This window comes from Acomys minous (assembly GCF_964271855.1).
Source record: "Acomys minous genome assembly, chromosome: 11".
NCBI classification, from domain to species: domain Eukaryota; kingdom Metazoa; phylum Chordata; class Mammalia; order Rodentia; family Muridae; genus Acomys; species Acomys minous.
This window is the reverse complement of record NC_140492.1, coordinates 102554138-102573775: the sequence shown is the minus strand read 5'-3', so window position 1 is coordinate 102573775 and position 19638 is coordinate 102554138. Positions and strand designations below refer to the sequence as shown.

General features: G+C 45.0%; 1 protein-coding gene across 2 annotated transcripts in view; it reads left to right on the top strand.

The window, feature by feature from the left end:
• Positions 1-19638, top strand: part of DMGDH (dimethylglycine dehydrogenase) — a 79477-nt gene that overhangs the window by 21616 nt on the left and 38223 nt on the right. For both annotated transcript variants that reach the window (XM_084800661.1, XM_084800660.1), the window contains exons 6-12: positions 7050-7298; positions 9760-9958; positions 12112-12281; positions 12760-12913; positions 15085-15250; positions 15833-15963; positions 18705-18922. In XM_084800661.1, coding sequence (XP_084656787.1) covers positions 7050-7298; positions 9760-9958; positions 12112-12281; positions 12760-12913; positions 15085-15250; positions 15833-15963; positions 18705-18922 — 1287 coding nt within the window. The remainder of the gene's footprint in view (positions 1-7049; positions 7299-9759; positions 9959-12111; positions 12282-12759; positions 12914-15084; positions 15251-15832; positions 15964-18704; positions 18923-19638) is intronic.

Genomic DNA, 19638 nt, shown 5'->3' with positions numbered 1-19638 from the left:
AGATGGTTCAACATGCATAACAATGCCAGTGGCAGGGTGGTAACCAGATCTCAGGGCACTGAGATCAGCTTCTGAAAACACAGTGCACAAGACCCTCCTCCAACAGCTCCCCTCTTCAGTCTAATAAAAGGTTATTTTTCTTTTTTTCTTTTTATATTTTTGGTTGTGAGCCTAGCCTTTAAGGGCTGAGCCATCTTTCTAGCCCTCTTTTTCTTTTTCTTTTTATAAAAATAAACTACATACAGTAAGAACAATTATGAAACAATCAGAAAAACCACATATAAGAATTATATTTACAGCTGGGGTACACCTGTAATCCCAGCACTCAGGGAGGCAGGCAAGCAGGCAGATCTCTGTGAGTTCAAGACCATCCTGGTCTATAAAGCAAGTCCAGGCCAGCCAAGACTACACAGAGAAACCATGTCTTGAAAAAAAAATTACATTCACAGTGTCCAGTCCATTTGTATTTGGAAATCTGTGGAGAAAGAACTCTACTATCTATCTTATCTTGGTGAGTTCAGAGTTTTGTATCTAACTCAATTTCTATTCTAACTTGCATTACCAACCTTAAACAGTTTTTAGACCTAAAACATTTTCCTAAATCCTAAACAACTTAAACTTAATTGTAAGACTTTAACTATGTAGTCTTCAGCCCCATCAGAGACTTGAGGAGGCATAACATTGTCTGGGTCTGTAGCAGCTTCCAAAATAGAATTTACAGACAGCCGGCTACCTGGACATCCGCTCAAATTCCTCTGTCATGTTGAGGCATCAATCTTCAGCCTTCTGGCTCAGTATAACTGGCAGACATATTTGTGAAGCAGGAAGTGTGAAGGGTTTGTTTACCCTGGCTTGGCAGAGCTTGTCAGTCAACTTCCCCACAATTATGTTGTGCCCATTTGCACAGCATTCTATCCACAGTAAAGAAAAAGAGGGCATTTTCTTTTTGCCCAGTGGCTAGCTTGCCACATTTGAAGCCATCTCCTGATAGAAATCCTTCTATGTTCATCATCTTCCTTCAAGTCCAATTGGGGTGCTGCTGGGAGCTGACAGGTCTCATTGCCAGAAAAGCCTTAAAACAACAAAAACATCTTTAAACGCCATATTTTGTAGGCCTCTGAGGTTTTTGAAGACCATCTCTATCTAGATACATTTACATGGTGTTTAACCATTATCTACCTATAGTGACTCTGAATATGGGAACATTTGTTTCTGGCTATTTACTGTCTGTCTAACCTAGGATGTATATTTCTGTGATAATCTAGACTAGTAACTGACATGACTGTGAGTTTGCTTGACTAACTACCTTGCATTAAAAAAAAAAAAACAAACTATCCTAAACAATTTGTAACAGCAGCTTTTAAAAGGACTGGAAGTAAACATTGCATTTTAAAATTAGTTGCAAAGGTCCAATACCTTATACAAGAGTTGAAACATATATACATGTATACCAAATTAACCTTAAATTGTATCAGTTTACAGTAGTCTATACCAACATGTCAAAAATAACCTTAATTCCTTATCAATATATAAAAAATATATAGCCAAGCAAGCAAAATAACTTTTTTTCTGTATCAGTATATAATACTCCATACCAATGTATCAAAATATTTGAGAATAACAATAGTTCTGTAGTTGAAGAGCAGATTCAATAATCTACCCTTTTATCTCTGTAATTCTTAATTGTTCCTCTATGATATTCCTATATTCCCCATTGTTTCTTCTCGACCTCTTTTCCTTTACCTATGAAGGAAAGATAAACAAGATAAGGTAAGATAGAAATCCCTGAGCCTAAGTTTCTATACATTGTTTTCTCTCTGATTAAGACTGTTAATAACTTGCAACCAACCCCTTTAAACAAAAAGCATCCATCACCCGATAGAACAACCACCTACCCACCTCAGCCTAAGGGAATGGTACCGTCATTCTTCTTGAGGTTGCTTCCTGCTGATTTGGGGTGTAGTATTACTTTTGAGGGGCCCAAGAAAATTGGGAAAATGGCTAAGTCTTTTTGTTTGTTTTTGTTTGGTTTTTGTTTGTTTTTTTGTTTTGTTTTGTTTTTTGCGGCAGGGTTTCTCTGTGTAGCCTTGGCTGTCCTGGAACTCACTCTGTAGACCAGGCTGGGCTTGAACCCACAGAGATTCACCTGCTTCTGCCTACCTGAGTACTGATGGTTAAGTCTTAAGAAAGCCAGCTGTAACATTTGTTGTCCAGTCTCTAAATGCTGTGAAAATACAGGCTTAAATGAAGTCCTGATTGGAGCAGTCTGAAAGGCTGGATCAAATGAGCTCGCTGCTTTGAAGTTGTCATGGCAGCAAGTTTTGATGAAACAGCAACTGAAGCAATCTAAGGTCGGATCACGCAGGATGCTTGGAATACATTTGTTTCAGTGTCTCAGCATCCTTGCCAAGGCTGTCTCCACTCTACTTGTGTTTGGTTCTTTTATTCTGTAAATATATAAGCTCTCACAAGTAACATATAGTTCTGCAATTATAATGTGCATGGGATGTTCAAGGTGCACGGATCGACTAAAGATGGTTTTCTACTCCTTGTATGAGCGGATGAAAGACAGGGATTGCTTTAAGCCAAGCTGAATTGTATACCAAGTTAAAACATCAGTTTTTATCTTTGCCATTTAAACAACAACAAAAAAAATTGGCATGATAAGTTCTGAGGATTTTTTGGCAACAAGATTTATTGGCTGATGCATATATATTTATGTCTTAGCCACTTAGACTCGTTCCCATAGAGGGACGAGGATATACATTCCCTGCTTTGGTCTTGATTTGTTTCTTCTTGTGTGTGGCCAAGATCTTCAGGGCCTCCCTCTGTCAAATCTGACCTTTATTACTTCGGATGGAATCCAAAGCCTTTTCTTTTCTGTTGACATAAGCATAAAGCCTCTCTCCCAACAGGATGCCCCCTCCCACTAATTATAAAAAAATGTTCCGCAGGCTTGCCTACAGGCCAGTCTTATGGAGCCATTTTCTCAGTTACGGTTCCCTCTTTTAAATGTCTCTGGCTTGTGGCAAGTTGACATAAAACTAGCTAGGACACTGGTATTCTACCACCAAGCCACATCCCAGATCTAGAAGCTATATTTAAAAGTATACTAGATGATTTTTTTTTCAAGACCTTTTCTCTGGCTGCAGTGGGAGTGGATGTGGGGGTTTTTGCTGAGGACTGGCCCCAGGGCCTTTGTTCACCCTGAGTACTGTGGCTCTGAGCTACACCCTGTTTGTTCCTTCATTTATTTATACACATTTACAGTGAGCTAAGGTCTTGTTAAATCACCCAAGTGGCCTCAAACTGTATATAGTGGAAATTGGCTTCACACTTGAAATAGTTCTTCTGCTTTCACTCCCTGAGTATCTGAGATTACAGCATTGTGCACAAACATCTCCTGAGAAACCCTTCCAGCCTGGCACGCCAAGGGTGTTGACCTTTCTCCTTCTCTCTCCTTTCCTCTTCCCTCCTCGTCTCACTTCTCTTCCCCCTTACTATTCCTTCCCTTCTCTTGACCTCCACTTCCCTCTCCTGCCCGCCACTTCCCTTTCCTCCTTTCCTGTTTTCTTTTGTGTGTATCCCTAGTTGTGAGCAAGCAGGGCTGAGGAGGGGTTCTCAGTGCAGCAGGTTAACTGACTTTTACTACCCAAAGCTTTATATATGAGCCGTATTCTACTGTTATTCCGCCACTTGCTTGAGCACAGGGATGCAGCATAGGGACACAGCATAGCATACGGACACAGTACAGTATAGGGACATAGCATGGGGTCACAGCACAAGGACACAGTACAGGGACACAGCACAGGCACACAGCACAGAGACACAGCACAGGGACACAGCACAACAAAGGCACACAGCACAGGTAGACAGCACAGCACAGACACATCACAGAGATATAGCACAGCACAGGCACACAGCATAACACAGGGCACATCACAGGCACACAGCACAGGTATACAGCATAGCACAGAGACACAGCACAGGGACACAGCACAGGGACACATCACAGGCACACAGCACAGGGACACATCACAGGCACACAGCACAGGTATACAGCACAGCACAGAGACGCATCACAGGCACACAGCACAGGTATACAGCACAGCACAGAGACGCATCACAGGGACACAGCACAGCACAGGCACACAGCATAGCACAGGGCATATCACAGGCACACAGCACAGGGACACATCACAGGCACACAGCACAGGTATACAGCACAGTACAGAGACGCATCACAGGGACACAGCACAGCACAGGCACACAGCACAGGGACACAGCACAGCACACCTAGACGCCATTTACTAAGAAGGAAAGGTTTCTTGTACATGGTAAGGAAAGCACCTCTTGACTTGTTTCCAGCTGTTTTCATTAAACCCAAGAGAACTTTGTAAATTTTACTTAAGAATTTTCCTAATATGACGAATCAGGAAGTGGCTGAGTGATGCTAACATGGAGCCCAGTGTTTACCCAGAAAGAGTTGCTCCATTTGCTTGTTGCCCTCTATCATCACGGTATGCAAGCCATCTAGAAGAAGTAAACTGAGTCATGAGCCAACCTCCCTTTATTCTAATCTCATTTCTACCACTCATTGTATTTCTACTTAATTACCATGCATGTGTGTGTCGGGGTCGGGGGAGTCTGGGCATCAAACACAGGGCCTCATGCATGCTGGGTAAAATGCTCTACCACTGAGGTGCATGCCCATCCAGCTCTCTCTTTAAACAGAGGCCATTTCCAGTCCTCATTTTTTTAATTGGCTTTTCAGTTGCTTTGCAGGCAGAGAGGATTTTTTTTTCTTTTTGGATGATTTTGTTTTTCTGTGCTTGACTCTCCCCTTTGACCCTGGTTGCTAGGTGCTTTAGCTGGAGTTAAAGTATAATCTTGGCGAGACTTAGACTAATTCAATAAACAGAGCAGGAGGCTTCTCAGATACCAGCACCAAAGGGTTGACAGGATTCAAAGCAATGCAGTTAGGCAGGATGTGGGCAAACATGTATAATTTGTTTTAATGATAAAATGCATTAATAAGCAAGGCATTGGACTCAGAAATTTGTAATTATGTTTGAATAGGACAAAATTTATTTTCTTCAATTTGTGTTTTTAATGGAAACTCGGTCGGGGATACTGCAGTAGTTTGAGTTACTTGGCTAAATAATTTGACTTTAGATTTAAAAACTGTTCCAGTGTGTACAGTGACAATATATGGCTTTGCTATATTTTCCTACAAAGAAAGTCCAGACACTGGTAATTCGTACCTTTCTACAGGCAACAATAAATTAAGTCTCTAAATTATTAAAGACCAGAAAATGTCTCCAATGCCCACAGGTTGGATTTCAAGTTTACAAATGGGCAGCCAGTGGGGGGTGATTACTCAACCATGACTAGGCTGACAAGCCAAAGCAAAACAACGGAGCACATAGGTGGTGTTTGCTTAAGCGTGAACAAATTCCAGCTGCTCAGGGAACCTGGTCTGGGTTCCCAGGCTGTCTCACAGGTGCCTAGTCTTGGACTATGAGTGATGGGGTCTCAGAATCCCTTGCCGGATTTCAGGGATCTCAGAAGCCTTTGCCAGATTTTTTTTTTAAGCAGAAACAAAAACAGTAGAAAATTTAGACTACAACCTAAGAGAACAGTAATTGAGAGGGTTCGCTAGTCCTTTAATAATTCCTCAATGCGCCTAAGAAACAAGCTGGTAAACCGGAAGTCCCTCCTTATGAATAATTGATGGGCGAAGCACACCACACCATTGTCAAAAAAAAATTTACAGTGATCATTTTAGATCCTAAAATACATTTGTTTTGTAAGCATGTGGTTTTGGTTTAAAATAAGGTCTTGCTAGCTGGGTGTGGTTGCTCATGTCTGCAGTCCTTCCCTGGGGGGAGGCGGGGGACAGAGGCCAGAAGTTCAGTGCCATCCTGGGCTACATTAAGTGTTTGAGGCCAGCTCTGGCTACATGTAGCCCCATGCAAAACATACACACACACACAGAGGGAGACAGAGAGAGAGAGAGAGAGAGACAGACAGACAGACAGACAGACAGAGACAGACAGACAGACAGACAGAGACAGAGAGAGACAGAGAGAAAGAGACAGAGACACAGAGACAGAGACAGAGGCTAGCAGTTGCAGCAGCAGCAAAAACATTGAGATTTGATAGTCAGACTCCAGGGCCTTTCAGACATACATATACAGGTCTAAACCTCTGGAAATGGTGTGAAGAGGAAAACCTCTGTTTTGGGAACTGATGTGCCCACTCTCCATTTTTGCCCTTTCCTCTTCCTTTCTGCAGTGCCTCCTACATGCCTGAAGTCTCACCACTGAGCTTGCCTACCAGCTTCTCTTGCCTTTTGACAACAGTGGTTTACGGGAAGGAACCCCAACAGCCCGCTGTTAGTCTTAAAGTAGCAGAACTTAATGTGTTCTCGACTCCAAAGTACATAATAGACTCCAAAGTACATAGACTCTAAATTTTAAGTCAACAGAACAGCCTTGAGTCTGTGGAATCTGAGGAGAGCAAGGTTACCAGGGAGTATAAGCTGGCTCAGGGGCTGCATCAGGCAATGATGCTGTTCTGAACTCTGCTGATCATATCCGTTTGTTTCTGTCTATGAGCAGGGCTAGTCTGTTATTTCCTTTCTTATAAGCATTTGTAATTTTTTTTTATGTTTGGGTTTCTCTTTCTTTCTTTTTTGTTGTTTGTTTTTTCTTTCTATTCCCCTCCCCCTCACCTTTGCCTGTGGATAAAAGTTTTTCATGGAAGACACTCCTTTGAGCTGCAGATTCTATCAAAGGCCTGGACAATGCCATTTGTTGTCTTGTCTTCTTTCCCATCCAATTTTGCAATGCTCAGAAGCAATTAGGAGGTCAGAGATGTGGCTCAGTGGTAGAGCCCCACCCAGGAAGCGCCTAAAAGGCCTTTGTTTGGGGCTCCGGCACTGGAACCAAATAAAAGATGAAATTTCCAAATACAAATTGCCATATCAATGCCATAGGTATATGTATACACACGAAGGCACGTTTTGAATTATTTTCTCACTTAAGGATTTTGGGCTCGTGAAGTGGGTAAAATGATTGGACTAGAACATCCCCTCATCCCTGTGCAACATCAATATGTCGTCACATCAACAATACCGGAAGTGAAGGCTTTGAAGAGAGAGCTCCCGGTGCTCCGTGACCTGGAGGGATCCTACTACCTCCGACAGGAAAGGGATGGGCTCTTGTTCGGTCCCTATGAGAGTCAGGAGAAGATGAAACTTCAAGCCTCCTGGGTCGATCACGGAGTCCCCCCAGGTGGGTTCAGCAAATGAAAGATGCGCAGAGAAGATAGATTGGCTCCCCAAGGCTGGGAGCCAGGTGGAGAACGAGACAAAAATCCCGGTGCTGACCTTCAGGTGTCCGGGATGGCATGAGGGAGGGGCTGGAGGTGACCCTGTCCTTGTACCCTTGTGGAAATCACACAGGGCCTGACTAAAGGGGAGAGATGCTGACGTTGGCACTGGGGCTTCTGGGAAAGGCTCCATGTACAGTTTTCTCTGCCCATGCCAACCTTCTGCCATCGCTCTTTCCCTCGATCTGCCTGCTTGGTTTAGTTTTAAGATCTGAGTACAGATGCTTGTGCCCTGACAGTTGTCCACACTGCAGGTACCCAAGGCAGGGTACCCAACCTACAAAGAATGCAGGCCAGCACTGGCAGCAAAGGTGCAACTGCAGGCAAGAGGCCTTTCTGCAAGTGCGCCTCAGCGACAGGGGTCATGCTTTCTAGTTCTGTTGGAGAGAAGAGCCACGGCTTTTGTTTTGCTTTTTTTTTCTCCTTGAAACCAAATCAAGAATTGGGCTGTGTAGACAGACACTTCTAGTTTTAAACGTGTGTGTGTGTGTGTGTGTGTGTGTGTGTGTGTGTGTGTGTGTGTGTGTAGATGTGTGTACATGTACCTGTGAAGGCCAGAGGCATCCTTAGGTGTCATTCCCCAGACACTGTCTACATTCTATTTTATTTTTTGAGATAAATCTCTTGCTGGCCAGGAACTCAGCAGATGCTAGGCTGGCTGCCCAGTGAGCTCCAGAAATCTGCTTGGCCTCCACCTCACTAGTGCTGGGGTTATACATGCATGCGGCCACACCTGGCTATATTATTTTTTAAAGATTTATTTATTTATATATTTATTATGTATACAATGCTCTGTTTGCATGTACACCTGCAGGCCAGAAGGGCATCATATCACATTATAGATGGTTGTGAGCCACCATGTGGTTGCTGGGACTTGAACTCAGGACCTCTGGAAGAGCAGACAGTGTTCTTAACCTCTGAGCCATCTCTCCAGCCCCCTTATTTATTTGCCTATTTATTTACAACATGGGCTCTGGGATTGAACTGAAGTCTTTGTGCTTGGGAGGCCAGTTCTTTTCTAGCTAAGGCTACCCTCTCAAGCCATCTAGTTTTAGTCTATAAAAGGAAGTAACTTTGGTTTGGGGCAGTGAAATATTGCAGGGAATGTGATGAAACATAACTGCATTTTCTAGAATCACTTGTTGATAAGCAGTTTGGGGCAGGGAACACACCCTCCCCTTCCATCTCACAGGAAAGGACTTCCGGCCCACCTCGCCTCCTGCAGAGGCTGGTCCAGCAGCCAGCCGGGCTTTGGTTTTGCTGAGTGGGCCCTGCACATCTTGGCCTGCACAGAATTGCTCCTGACTTCAGAGTGAGGGCTGAGCCGCTAGGGCAGGCTGGTGTGGGGGAAGGCACTCTCTCCACTCTGCCCATGTCGTGGCTTTTCTTCCAAATAAATGCTGAATAAATATTTAAAGAATCCTAGCTGGAGGGAAAGCCAGACTGAGTTGTTCCTGGCATGGGTGTCACATATCCTAATGTAACCTGGGAAGCCTGGAAGCTCCATGCCACTCCCCTGGCCTGTAGTCCTCAAGAAGAGCTGGGAGAGCTGGGTGGATACTATGTGGATAGATGCCATGAAATTTATCTGTTGGCCCTGTTTTTTTTTTTTTTCCTGTGGTGACTTCCAGGACAAGAAAAAGATAGTTGCAGCTGGGCAGGGTGGCACACACCTTTAATCCCAGAACTCAGGAGGCAGAGGCAGGAGGATCTCTATGAGTTCAACGCCAGCCTGGTCTACAAAGTGAGTCCAGGACAGCCAGGGCTACACCGAGAAACCCTGTGTCAAAAAATCAAAAAGTAAAAGAAAGAAAGAAAGAAGGAAAAGGAAGAAAGAGACAATTGCTGTGCAAGCTCACCTCCATGCGCAGAACCCTAGCCTGTGGGTGCTGGAGAAAGGAGAGTTCAAATGTTTAGATTTAACATTTTTTGCACTGATTGACTGGTGTGTTTATGCGGGCATTCAAATGCCATGACACAAGGCTTGCAGGAGTCAGTTTCTTCCCTTCCACTATGCTGGTGGCTCCTAGGGCCCCGAGCTCAGGTTGTCAAGCATGGTGAGAGGGGCCTCGACCCTCTGAGTCATCTCACTGGCCCCCAGTTTAGCATCTAAAGAAAAAAGAAAGTGTCAAGGGCTGGAGAGATGGCTCAGTCAATTCCGGGCAACCACATGGTGGTTCACAGCCATCTATAATGTGATCTGATGCGTGCAGGTAGAGCACTGTATACATAATAGTAAATAAGTAAATCTTTTTTAAAAAAAGAAAAAGGAAGTGTCTTCCTCATAGGCACCTGTTCCATTGCCTTGCTGTGAGACTGGCCTGCACACAGGGACATTCTGATCACAAAGACCTTTCTTTCTAGGCTTTGGAAAGGAACTTTTTGAGTCTGACCTGGACCGAATCACAGACCACCTGGAGGCAGCCATGGAAATGATTCCTGTTCTGAAGAAGGCGGACATCATCAATATCGTCAACGGTCCTATCACCTACTCTCCCGACATTCTGCCTCTGGTGGGGCCCCACCAGGGGGTCCGAAACTACTGGGTGGCCATCGGCTTCGGGTGAGTGGCACCCTGAGACTTGAAATTCCTTGTAGAAGCTCCTACTTTAGCTAAAAACCCAGTCTCAAAATAGCAGCCACCCCCCAAACATGGAAGAGGTGGTAGAGGGCGGGAATGCAGCGGAGTCCAAAGTAAGGTAAGGGTGGGGTTGTCTCCTTCTGCTGACCAAGGAATGAAAGAGGGAACCAATCTTATAAAGGCTAGCTAGTACATGGAGGGCCATCATTTTCTGTGACCATCTTCATGCCACTCCCAGGCTTTGTGTCTCTTTTCGTGCTGCTACTTCCGAATGTGTCAATTTGCCCCAACTGGACAGGAATATTTTCATTACAGAATGTGACATATCCCAAATATCAAATGGGTAGCATGTCGTATGTATTTTCATCATAATTCCTGTTTGTCTAACGTGATTTACTTCTGTGTAACTCCCTCGGCGGCTTCCTGTTTAATATTCTGCTCCTTGCCCCTGTTTCATTTCTGATATTTGTCCCATTAATATGCTGAATATTGATGTCAAACTCACTTCACCATCGCATCACAGTTCCTAATATTATAGTTTTCTTCTCTATTCTGTTTGGATGTTTGCTCAAATAATTGTTAATGATTGCCAGCTCTGTGCCGGGCCTCGCGCTGCAAGTACAAAGCGACGCCTTTTTTTTTGTTCTCCTTGAGAGCTAACTTGGTAACAGTCAAGGCACATTCATTTTTCTAAAGGAGTGCAGTTATGGAGAAAGCATTTTGCTTTCTGCCAAATTCCTCCCATGCTTCTTAGAACCAAGGTGCTGGTCGTTAAGTCACTATATTTTGGAGGTGCTGGAGTTCTTGTGTAAGGATGTTTTTTAATATGTGGGAGTAGAGCTCAATCCTGGGCCGGGGTGGGGGGTGGGGAATGGGGTTTTCACAACCAGTATTAACTTTCTTTGGTTCTCTCTCTGACTCTCACCCCATTGAGTCCCTCAAAAGCTTCTTTATTAAAATTTTTTTTATTTTTTATTTTATTTAATTTTAATGTGCCTTAGTATGAGAGTGTCAAATCTTGGAGTTACCGACAGTTATGAGCTGCCATGTGGTTGCTGGGAATTGAACCCGGGTCCTTTGGAAGAGCAGGCAGTGCTCTTAACCACTGAGCCATCTCTCCAGGACAAAAGCTCCTTTTTTAACATAGTCACAGATAAACCCAGACTGAAAGCCTTTGTCAGGTAAGAACGGCCAGGTAGACCAGCGTAAAGCCTACTGGAACTGGTGACTCTGATATCACAATTGTATGTTTAGTTTAAAGCATCTTTTGTGGGCGGGGTGAACCCCAGTTTCCTATAAGCCAGGCATGGTGGTGGTGTATCCCTGCCATACCAGAGCCAGGGAGGTGGAGGCACAGGAAGGTGAGAAGTTCAAGGCTACCCTCAGTCATCAGTCTTAGGCCAGCCTGGGTTACACGGGATCCCAAAGCGTCTTCCTGTGAAAATAGGAGGCAAACAGACCTTCCCCTCCGAGTGACGTATTAGTTGCAAATTACAGAAGTCGCGCTCCTTTCTGCCCTCCCCCACAAGTGCCCACTGAGTGCCACCTCTGTGCGAGCACTTCTAAGTGAAAGGTTCCTTGCATAGAGGCTGTCGCCTATGAGAAGCAGCACTACACTGAGTTGAGAAGTGGTGGGGTGTGGGGCGCCTCCCACAGGGTTTCTTACAATTCGGGATAATCATAGCTCAAGAAGGCAGGTAGGTGAGCGCCAACCACATCTCCCCTAACGTTGGTACCGTTACTAGCTGGCAGCCTTAGGCTGGTTGTAGGTATGGGGTCCCTTGTGAAACTGTGAAAACAGCTGGGCAGTGGTGGCAGCGGCGCATGCCTTTAATCCTGGCACTTGTGAGGCAGAGGCAGGTGGATCTGAGAATTCAAGGCCAGCCTGGTCTACAGAGAGATTCCAAGTCACAGTGATCCCTGACCCTGTCAAGTCAGGCGCATTTCATTTGCACGCCAGAAGATATATTGATTTGTTTTTTTTTTCCATGAAAAAAATATGCATAGCATAAACATGACACTAATTGCGAGAACACAGCCGACCCCAACTTTGGTACCCTGTGAGGTATTTGGGCACGCTTCGACACTTGAATGTGCCACATCTGTAATATCTGAAATATCTCTGTATCCGAAAGCTACGGCATAATCCACGCTGGTGGCGTAGGGAAGTACCTCAGTGACTGGATCCTGCACGGAGAGCCGCCTTTTGACCTGATAGAACTGGATCCCAATCGTTACGGCAAATGGACGACGGCTCAGTACACCGAAGCCAAAGCCAGAGAATCGTACGGCTTCAACAACATCGGTGAAGTACTAGCTTGCTGTCATGTAGCGAGACCTGCAGCACCTCTCACTTTAGACACTCTGCTCTGTCCCCTGGGGGTGGCGAGGAACCATAACCGTGCCTTGAGACATATCGAGGAATGCTATGTGAGTGTGTGTGGTTGAAGTGTGTTGGGTGCATCTCTGGCTTTAGGCGTTTTAGTGTATTCTTATTTTATCCTTTAAGGATCAGTGTCACTAGCATCTTTTTTTTAAAAAGATATATTTATTTATTATTATATATACAATATTCTGCCTGCATGTACCCGTGCAGGCCAGAAGAGGGCATCAGATCACATTATAGATGGGTGTGAGCCCCCATGTGGTTGCTAGGAATTGAACTCAGGACCTCTGGAAGAACAGTGAGTGCTCTTAACCACTGAGCCATCTCCCCGGCTCATAACTAGCATCTTAAGTATCTACAGTCATAAACTATTAGAGCACTCGTGTCTCCTTTGCAGTTGGTTATCCCAAGGAGGAACGGTTTGCTGGGAGGCCAACGCAGAGAGTCAGCGGGCTCTACAAAATCCTGGAGTCTAAGTGTTCCATGGGTTTCCACGCTGGCTGGGAACAGCCACACTGGTTCTACAGACCTGGCCAGGACACTCAGTATAGGTAAGTGCGTGTCGTAGCTTCTGTGTGCGGTTCTGTCCCAGGGCTGCCACTGCAGGGTAGAGCAGGAGGGACAGCAGGGCACAATTCCTCTCCCATCACAGTTTCACCACTCTCAGAGGAGCGTCAAGTCTGCTCGTGGCGAGCCATTCCTTAGGCCAGCCCAGGGGGACACTGGCCAGTCTCAGTGACGCCTTTCCTACTTGGAAGTTACCAGAATCTCAGAGGAACCTTCCTCATCCTCATCCAAGAGCATACGGTGGCTTTAATTGGCCACTGAAGGTTTGTCGTGGCTTAGGATCCTGATGAAATCCCATGGCATTCAAACACTACATAGAAAGGATGCCGAGCTCTGGGTCATGACACAGACGAGAGAGTACCTGCCCTTGGGATTAAACTAAAATGCCACGTACGCCACTGAAACAGGCCTCTGAGCTCCTGAGTGCTGCATGCCGTTGGTGGACTTGGGGCTAATGGTCATTTTTTTTTCCCCTACGAGAACCTGTAAATTAAGGAAAAATGAATAGCTAGTCTAGAAGCTAGTGTATTGTTACTGTCAAGCTGTCGTTTTGCTATTTTGAGCAGGGTTTGGGGCTGGAAAGATCAGGTGGTAAAGCACTTGCCTTGCCAGCATTAGGACTTGAGTTCGATCCCCGGTACCCATGTATAAAAGTTGGAGATGAGGACACAGGCTTATAATGCCCGGGCTGGGGAGGTGAAGACAGGTGGACCCCTGGGTCTTGCTGACCAATCAGCCTAGCCTATTGGCAAACTCTAAGCCAGTGAGAAACCCTGTCTTGGAAATAAACCAAGATGGATGGCTCTTGAGGTTATCCTGTGGCCTCAACATGCACATGTATGTACATGCAACCACATATGAACATCCATGCTCATGAAACAACAGGTTTTGAGGTCTACTTTAAATTCAGATATGTGGTGTAAAATACAGAAGTGGGACAGCTATGAATTAGTGTGTTTTTGCTCTAGAGGCAGCTGGTCTAGAATGTTCGGGGCCGAATGCTGGCTTGGTTTTTTTCAGGAACAGCTCAGACAAATACTTTGTAATGTTTAGATCTGGCTTAAGTTTAAAAAAAAATTAATAGTTAAATTACTGGAAAACCCCGCAGACTTAGCACCTTGTTCTGAAGCTAAGCACACCATGTTATAAGTCCACTTGCTTAGGGGGAAAGGACCTTTTGAAATGAGTCAAGAGACCTTTGTTCTAGACCTAGTTCTGTCATTAGCTACTCCAAGGACCTAGAAGCCACTCTGTGTCTTTTCTCTGCAGAGTGAAGGTGCTGGGTGCAATCACTGTTTATCTCGAGCATGGGTACTCCCTGCAACCTGCCGAGGTGCCCGATCCCCTCTTAACAAGTGAAAATGATTTGTATTCACAGTGCGGTGAGGTGCTGGCTAGATGCATGTGCTTCTGAGTGTGTGTGTGTGTGTGTGTGTGTGTGTGTGTGTGTGTGTATGCACACAGCCATGTGCACAGGCACATACACAGAGATGTACACATATGCACCAACACGAGTGCACAACACACACACACACACACACACACACACACACACACACACACTTCTGATTTAATAAAGCTTTACTATGGGTATTTGAAAAATGCTCCCCAGATGACTCTAACATGCAACCAGGGTTCAAACCCCCCCTCCCTTCCCCCAGACTGTTCCCTTCTACTCTGCCCTTCAGACCAGAGTACCCATGAGTTCTGTCTTATTTTTCTTGCTAATTAACACTTCGTTCACTTTAAAATGGGCCAAATGGATAGATAAGTAACCTAGAAGGAGCTCAAATTCCAAAATGTGTGTATGATTTACAGAACATATTTGAGAATGCCCCTCCCCTAGCTCCAGTAGGTTTTTCTACATAAGGGAAGTTGATTAAAATATTCTTATTCTGGGCTAGAGAGATGGCTCAATGGTTAAGAACACTGTCTGCTCTTCCGGAGATCCTGAGTTCAATTCCCAGCACCCACATTGTGGCTCACACCCATCTATATTGGAACCTGATGCCCTCTTTTGGCCTGCAAGGTCCAGGTGGATAAAGCACTCATACACAAAATAGATAAATAAATCTTTTAAAAATATATTCTTATTCTATATATATTTTTGGATAACAGATGGCAGTTGTCTTGAACAGGAAATACTGTGTTTCAGGCCAAGTTTCCGCCGCACAAACTGGTTTGAGCCGGTGGGCTCTGAGTACAAACAGGTTATGCAAAGGGTTGGTGTGATTGACCTGTCTCCATTTGGCAAGTTCAACATCAAAGGCCAAGATTCCACCCGACTTCTGGACCATCTCTTTGCAAATGTCATCCCCAAGGTAAATAGACAAGGTCCAGGATTCTGACCTGGTCCTTTCAAAAAAACCCCAACGCAGCCTTCTTCTACTCCACATATTCCAAGTGGATGCTGGACCACTTCAAGTGACCAAGGGTGTGCAAGCTAATTCTCAGCTGAAACTTATGATTAGTAAATTGTCACCTACGAAATTAATGACTTCATGTAATGTGCCAATGAGATCTTAAAACTTGATTGTAGTTAAATGTGTGTGGTGGGTTTTTAGAAAAATCATTACACTTATTTATCTGTGTGTGTCATGCACGGAAAGGTCAGAGGACAGCTTGCAAAAATCTCTCTTTTCAACCTGAGGGTTCCAGGGGTTGAATTTAGGTGTCAGCTTTGACCAAAAGTGCCCTTAGTTCCGTGCCACCCCCTCAACCCTGAAGTGCATTTTTTTAAGGACAATTTTGTATGATTGTTTAAATGGAAAACTTAAATCTTTGGTTTAGTTCATATACTTGATACAAGTGGTAAGAGGTGAGGTTTTTCATGCTCCACACATTTTACATGTATGTGAAAATGCTTAATTCCTCCACACATGACTTTAAATTCTTCTGTGCAGGTGGGTTTTACAAACATAAGTCACATGTTGACGCCCAGAGGTCGGGTGTATGCCGAGCTGACTGTTTCCCACCAGTCTCCTGGGGAGTTCCTGTTGATCACTGGCTCTGGATCGGAACTTCACGACCTTAGGTAAAGAGAAAACCAGCAAAATAATTCTGTATGGGTGACAGTTTCCCCTGTGCTAATATTTTAGCTTCATTTCTGCCACTGTGATAAAATACTACGAAAAAAAAACCATCAAGGGAGGAAAGGCATTGATTTCAGTTTGCAATTTGAGGCTACAGTCTGTCTTTGGGGGAAGTCAAGGCAGGAATAGGAACTTCAGGCAGCTGCTCATATTACGTCTACAGTCAAGCACAGAGAGAGTAGTGAATGTGCAAGCATAATCACTTGCTTGCACTCAGCTTTTTCCTATGCTCCTACAGTTTAGGACCCCTTGCCTGGAGAGTGGCGCAGCCACCATGGCATGAGTCTTCTTACATCATTTAATTTAATTAACGCAATGCCCCACAGGCGCGCCCACAGGCATGCCCACAGGCACGCCCACAAGCCACCATTCCCCACTGAGACTCTTTTCCCCAGATGATTCTGTGCTGCATCAAGTTGACAAAGGTCCATCACGGAGGGGGGGGGGGGTTGGCAGCTGAGGAGATGGCTTAGCTGTTAGCAGTACTGGCAGCTCTTTCAGCCGACCTGGGTTTCGTTCCCAGCATGCACGTGGTGGCTTAGAACCATTTTAACTCTAGTTCCAGAGGATGTGACATCTTCTTCTAGACTTCAGGAGTAGCAAGCACATACGTGGTACACAAACATACATGTAGGCAAAACACATCCATACATATATAAAATAAAACTGGAAAAAGACGATTATCGCTTAAGTACTTAAAGAACAACTTTAATTCTTTTTTAAAGAGTATGTGTATCTGTGTGTTGTCTGTGTGGTATATGTATGTGTGTGAGTGTGTGTGTGGTATGTATGTGTGTGCGTCTGGTGTGTGTATGTGTGTGTATATGTATGTGTGTGTGTGTGTGTGTGTGTGTGTGTGTGTGTGTGTGTGTGTGCAGGTGCCTCAAGAGGCCAGAATAGGGCATCAGATTCCCTGGAGCTGGAGTTACAGGTGGCTGTGACTCAGACCTGGGTACTGAGAACCGTACTCTCGTTCCCTGAAAAGAGCTTTAACTCTCTTAGTCCCTGAGCCATCTCTCCAGCCCCAGCTTTAATTCTTAACCCTTATCAGTGTGATTAAACCTCCTATATTTTACAGGAATAGAGAAGCAAAAGCCTCTGCCCCCCCTTCCATGAGGTGACCCATCCTGTTGCTTTACTGGGTCTGATAATGCTAGCTCTTATTTATTAAACATCACCAATAGCCAGAGCTCCTTTTGGACATGACCTCAATTCTCTTAAGAGTTTTGCAGGGGTTGGGGAGATGGCTCTGTGGGTAGAACGCATCCTTCACACATGTGAGAGGTAGAGTTTAGACTCCCCAACAACCAAATAATTCCAGATAGGCACAGTGGCTTGCAGGCAACCCCAGCACTTAGAGGCAGAGACAGGACACTTCCAGGGCAATCTGGCAAGCTGGACTATCTGAGTAGGAAAGCTTTGGATTCCGATGAGAGCCCCTGCCTCATCAAGGAAGATGCTCAATGTCAACCTCTGTCTCTACATATGCATGTGCACACACACACACACACAACATGTGTCATATAGATATACACATATATGTATATATATCACATGCACATACATGTGATAAATTAAAAGATTTCTTTAAAAGATCTACTTATTTATTATTATGTATACAGTATTCTGTCTGCATGTACACATGCACGCCAGAAGAGGGCATCAGATTACATTATAGATGCTTGTGATCCACCATGTGGTTGCTGGGAATTGAACTCAGGACCTCTGGAAGAGCAGGTGGCACTCTTAACCACTGAGCCATCTCTCCAGCCCCAAATTAAAAGATTTTGCCAAGTATGTGTTATGCTCGTTTTCAGGTGAGGACACAGGTGTGGGTTAAAGCCACTCACTCAAGTCAGCATTACTAATTGGGTTCGCTTTATCCAGCCACGTCCCTTAGTTATGCTCCCTCTGTGGTACCCTGTGCACACTGGCTCACAGCCAAGTTGCTGACCTGCCTTTGCCTGGACCTCCAGTCCACTGTAAAATGTCCATCTTTAGTCTGGTATTCTGAAAGTAGGTAGGGCTGTCAGTATTAAATCAAGGCCTCACTCAGATTCTTACCTAAGTTGTAGAATTGCGGAAATGTGACAATCAATTGCAGGGGTGTGGAGGTCACCTTAGCCACTGAGCCTTCTCCTCATCTAGATGAACGCTTTGATAGACTGGCAGAGCTCCAGGGACAGCTCAATAAATTATAGCCTGGGCCGAGAGTTGCCTTCCAAAACCTCATCAAGACTTAGAAATTGAGACTGGAGGTTTTCTCTTCTCCTTGTGATTGTCAGAGCAATTACGTGTCTGGTGGCAGGCACATTATTAATGGCTACCAGCCCAAGTATGCATCTTGTGTACAGGTATTGAAGCAAATTCGGGTTTAAATGAATTTTTGAAGATGGGCCATTAGTTTAAACGCAACAGAACCATCACTATTTATAACAGTGGCAAAGCTCATTAAAACTGGAAGATTCTTGTTACCTGGAAAAATTCCCTCCCGAGTCTTAAGTGGGCAATTTACATCCCAGGGTCTCAGTTTCTTTAGCCTTCAAAGCGAGATGGCTGTGTGCCATGACCCTCTCGGGATTTCCTGACCGTTCTAAACTTGAAGCGAGTCTTCAGAGACAACGGGTGCTAGAAACATGCATTATTCAAACAACGTTTACACCGTGCTTATGGCCCCATGCAGATGGATTGAAGAAGCAGCCGTCAGGGGTGGATATGATGTTGAAATTCAAAACGTAACCGATGAGCTTGGGGTCCTGGGAGTTGCAGGGCCGTACGCAAGGAGAGTCCTTCAGAAGCTGACCTCAGAAGATCTCAGCGATGATGTTTTCAAGTTTCTTCAAACCAAGTCTTTAAAGATGTCCGGCATCCCTGTCACTGCTATCCGGATCTCTTACACTGGTGAGAGCTGGAAAACAACCCGAAAGTAAAGAAAGGCTGCCGGAAATGGGACACACACACACACACTCACACATGCACAGTCACACACATAGTCACACCCTTACAGTGCACACTCACACTCACTCACCTGCGCGCGCACACACACACAGACAGACACACACACACACACATTCAAGTGCTCAATCATGTACAAACTCATATTCACACAGGTACACCTTGGCACACTCACATACACACACAGCCGGACACACACACTTAATTGTCTCTTATTTTGAAGAAACGTTTTTTTCTGCTCAACTCTAAGACAAGAAGTCTGCCTGGCCACTCCTGCTCTGTAAAGTGTTTCCACCCGTGTTTAGTTGCCTCCTTTTGGATGTGTAGATAAGGGAGCGACGGATGGCCACTGGGATGAGTGAAGGACTCCAGTCAGCAGTCTGCATGGGAGCCCTCACAGATAGTGTGGCTTCCAGAGTGTTGTGACCATCCCAAGCTTTTCACAGTGGTTCTCAACCTTCCTAAGGCTGCTCCCCCCACCCCCAATACAGTTCCTCATGTTGTGCTGACCCCAACCGTAAAATTATCTATCCCATTGCTACATCATAACTGTAATGTTGCTACTGTTATGAATTGTAACGTAAAAACCTGTGCTTTCCAATGACCCCATGTGAAAGGGTGGTTTGACCGCCCCCCCCCAAAGGGGTCACGACCCATAGGTT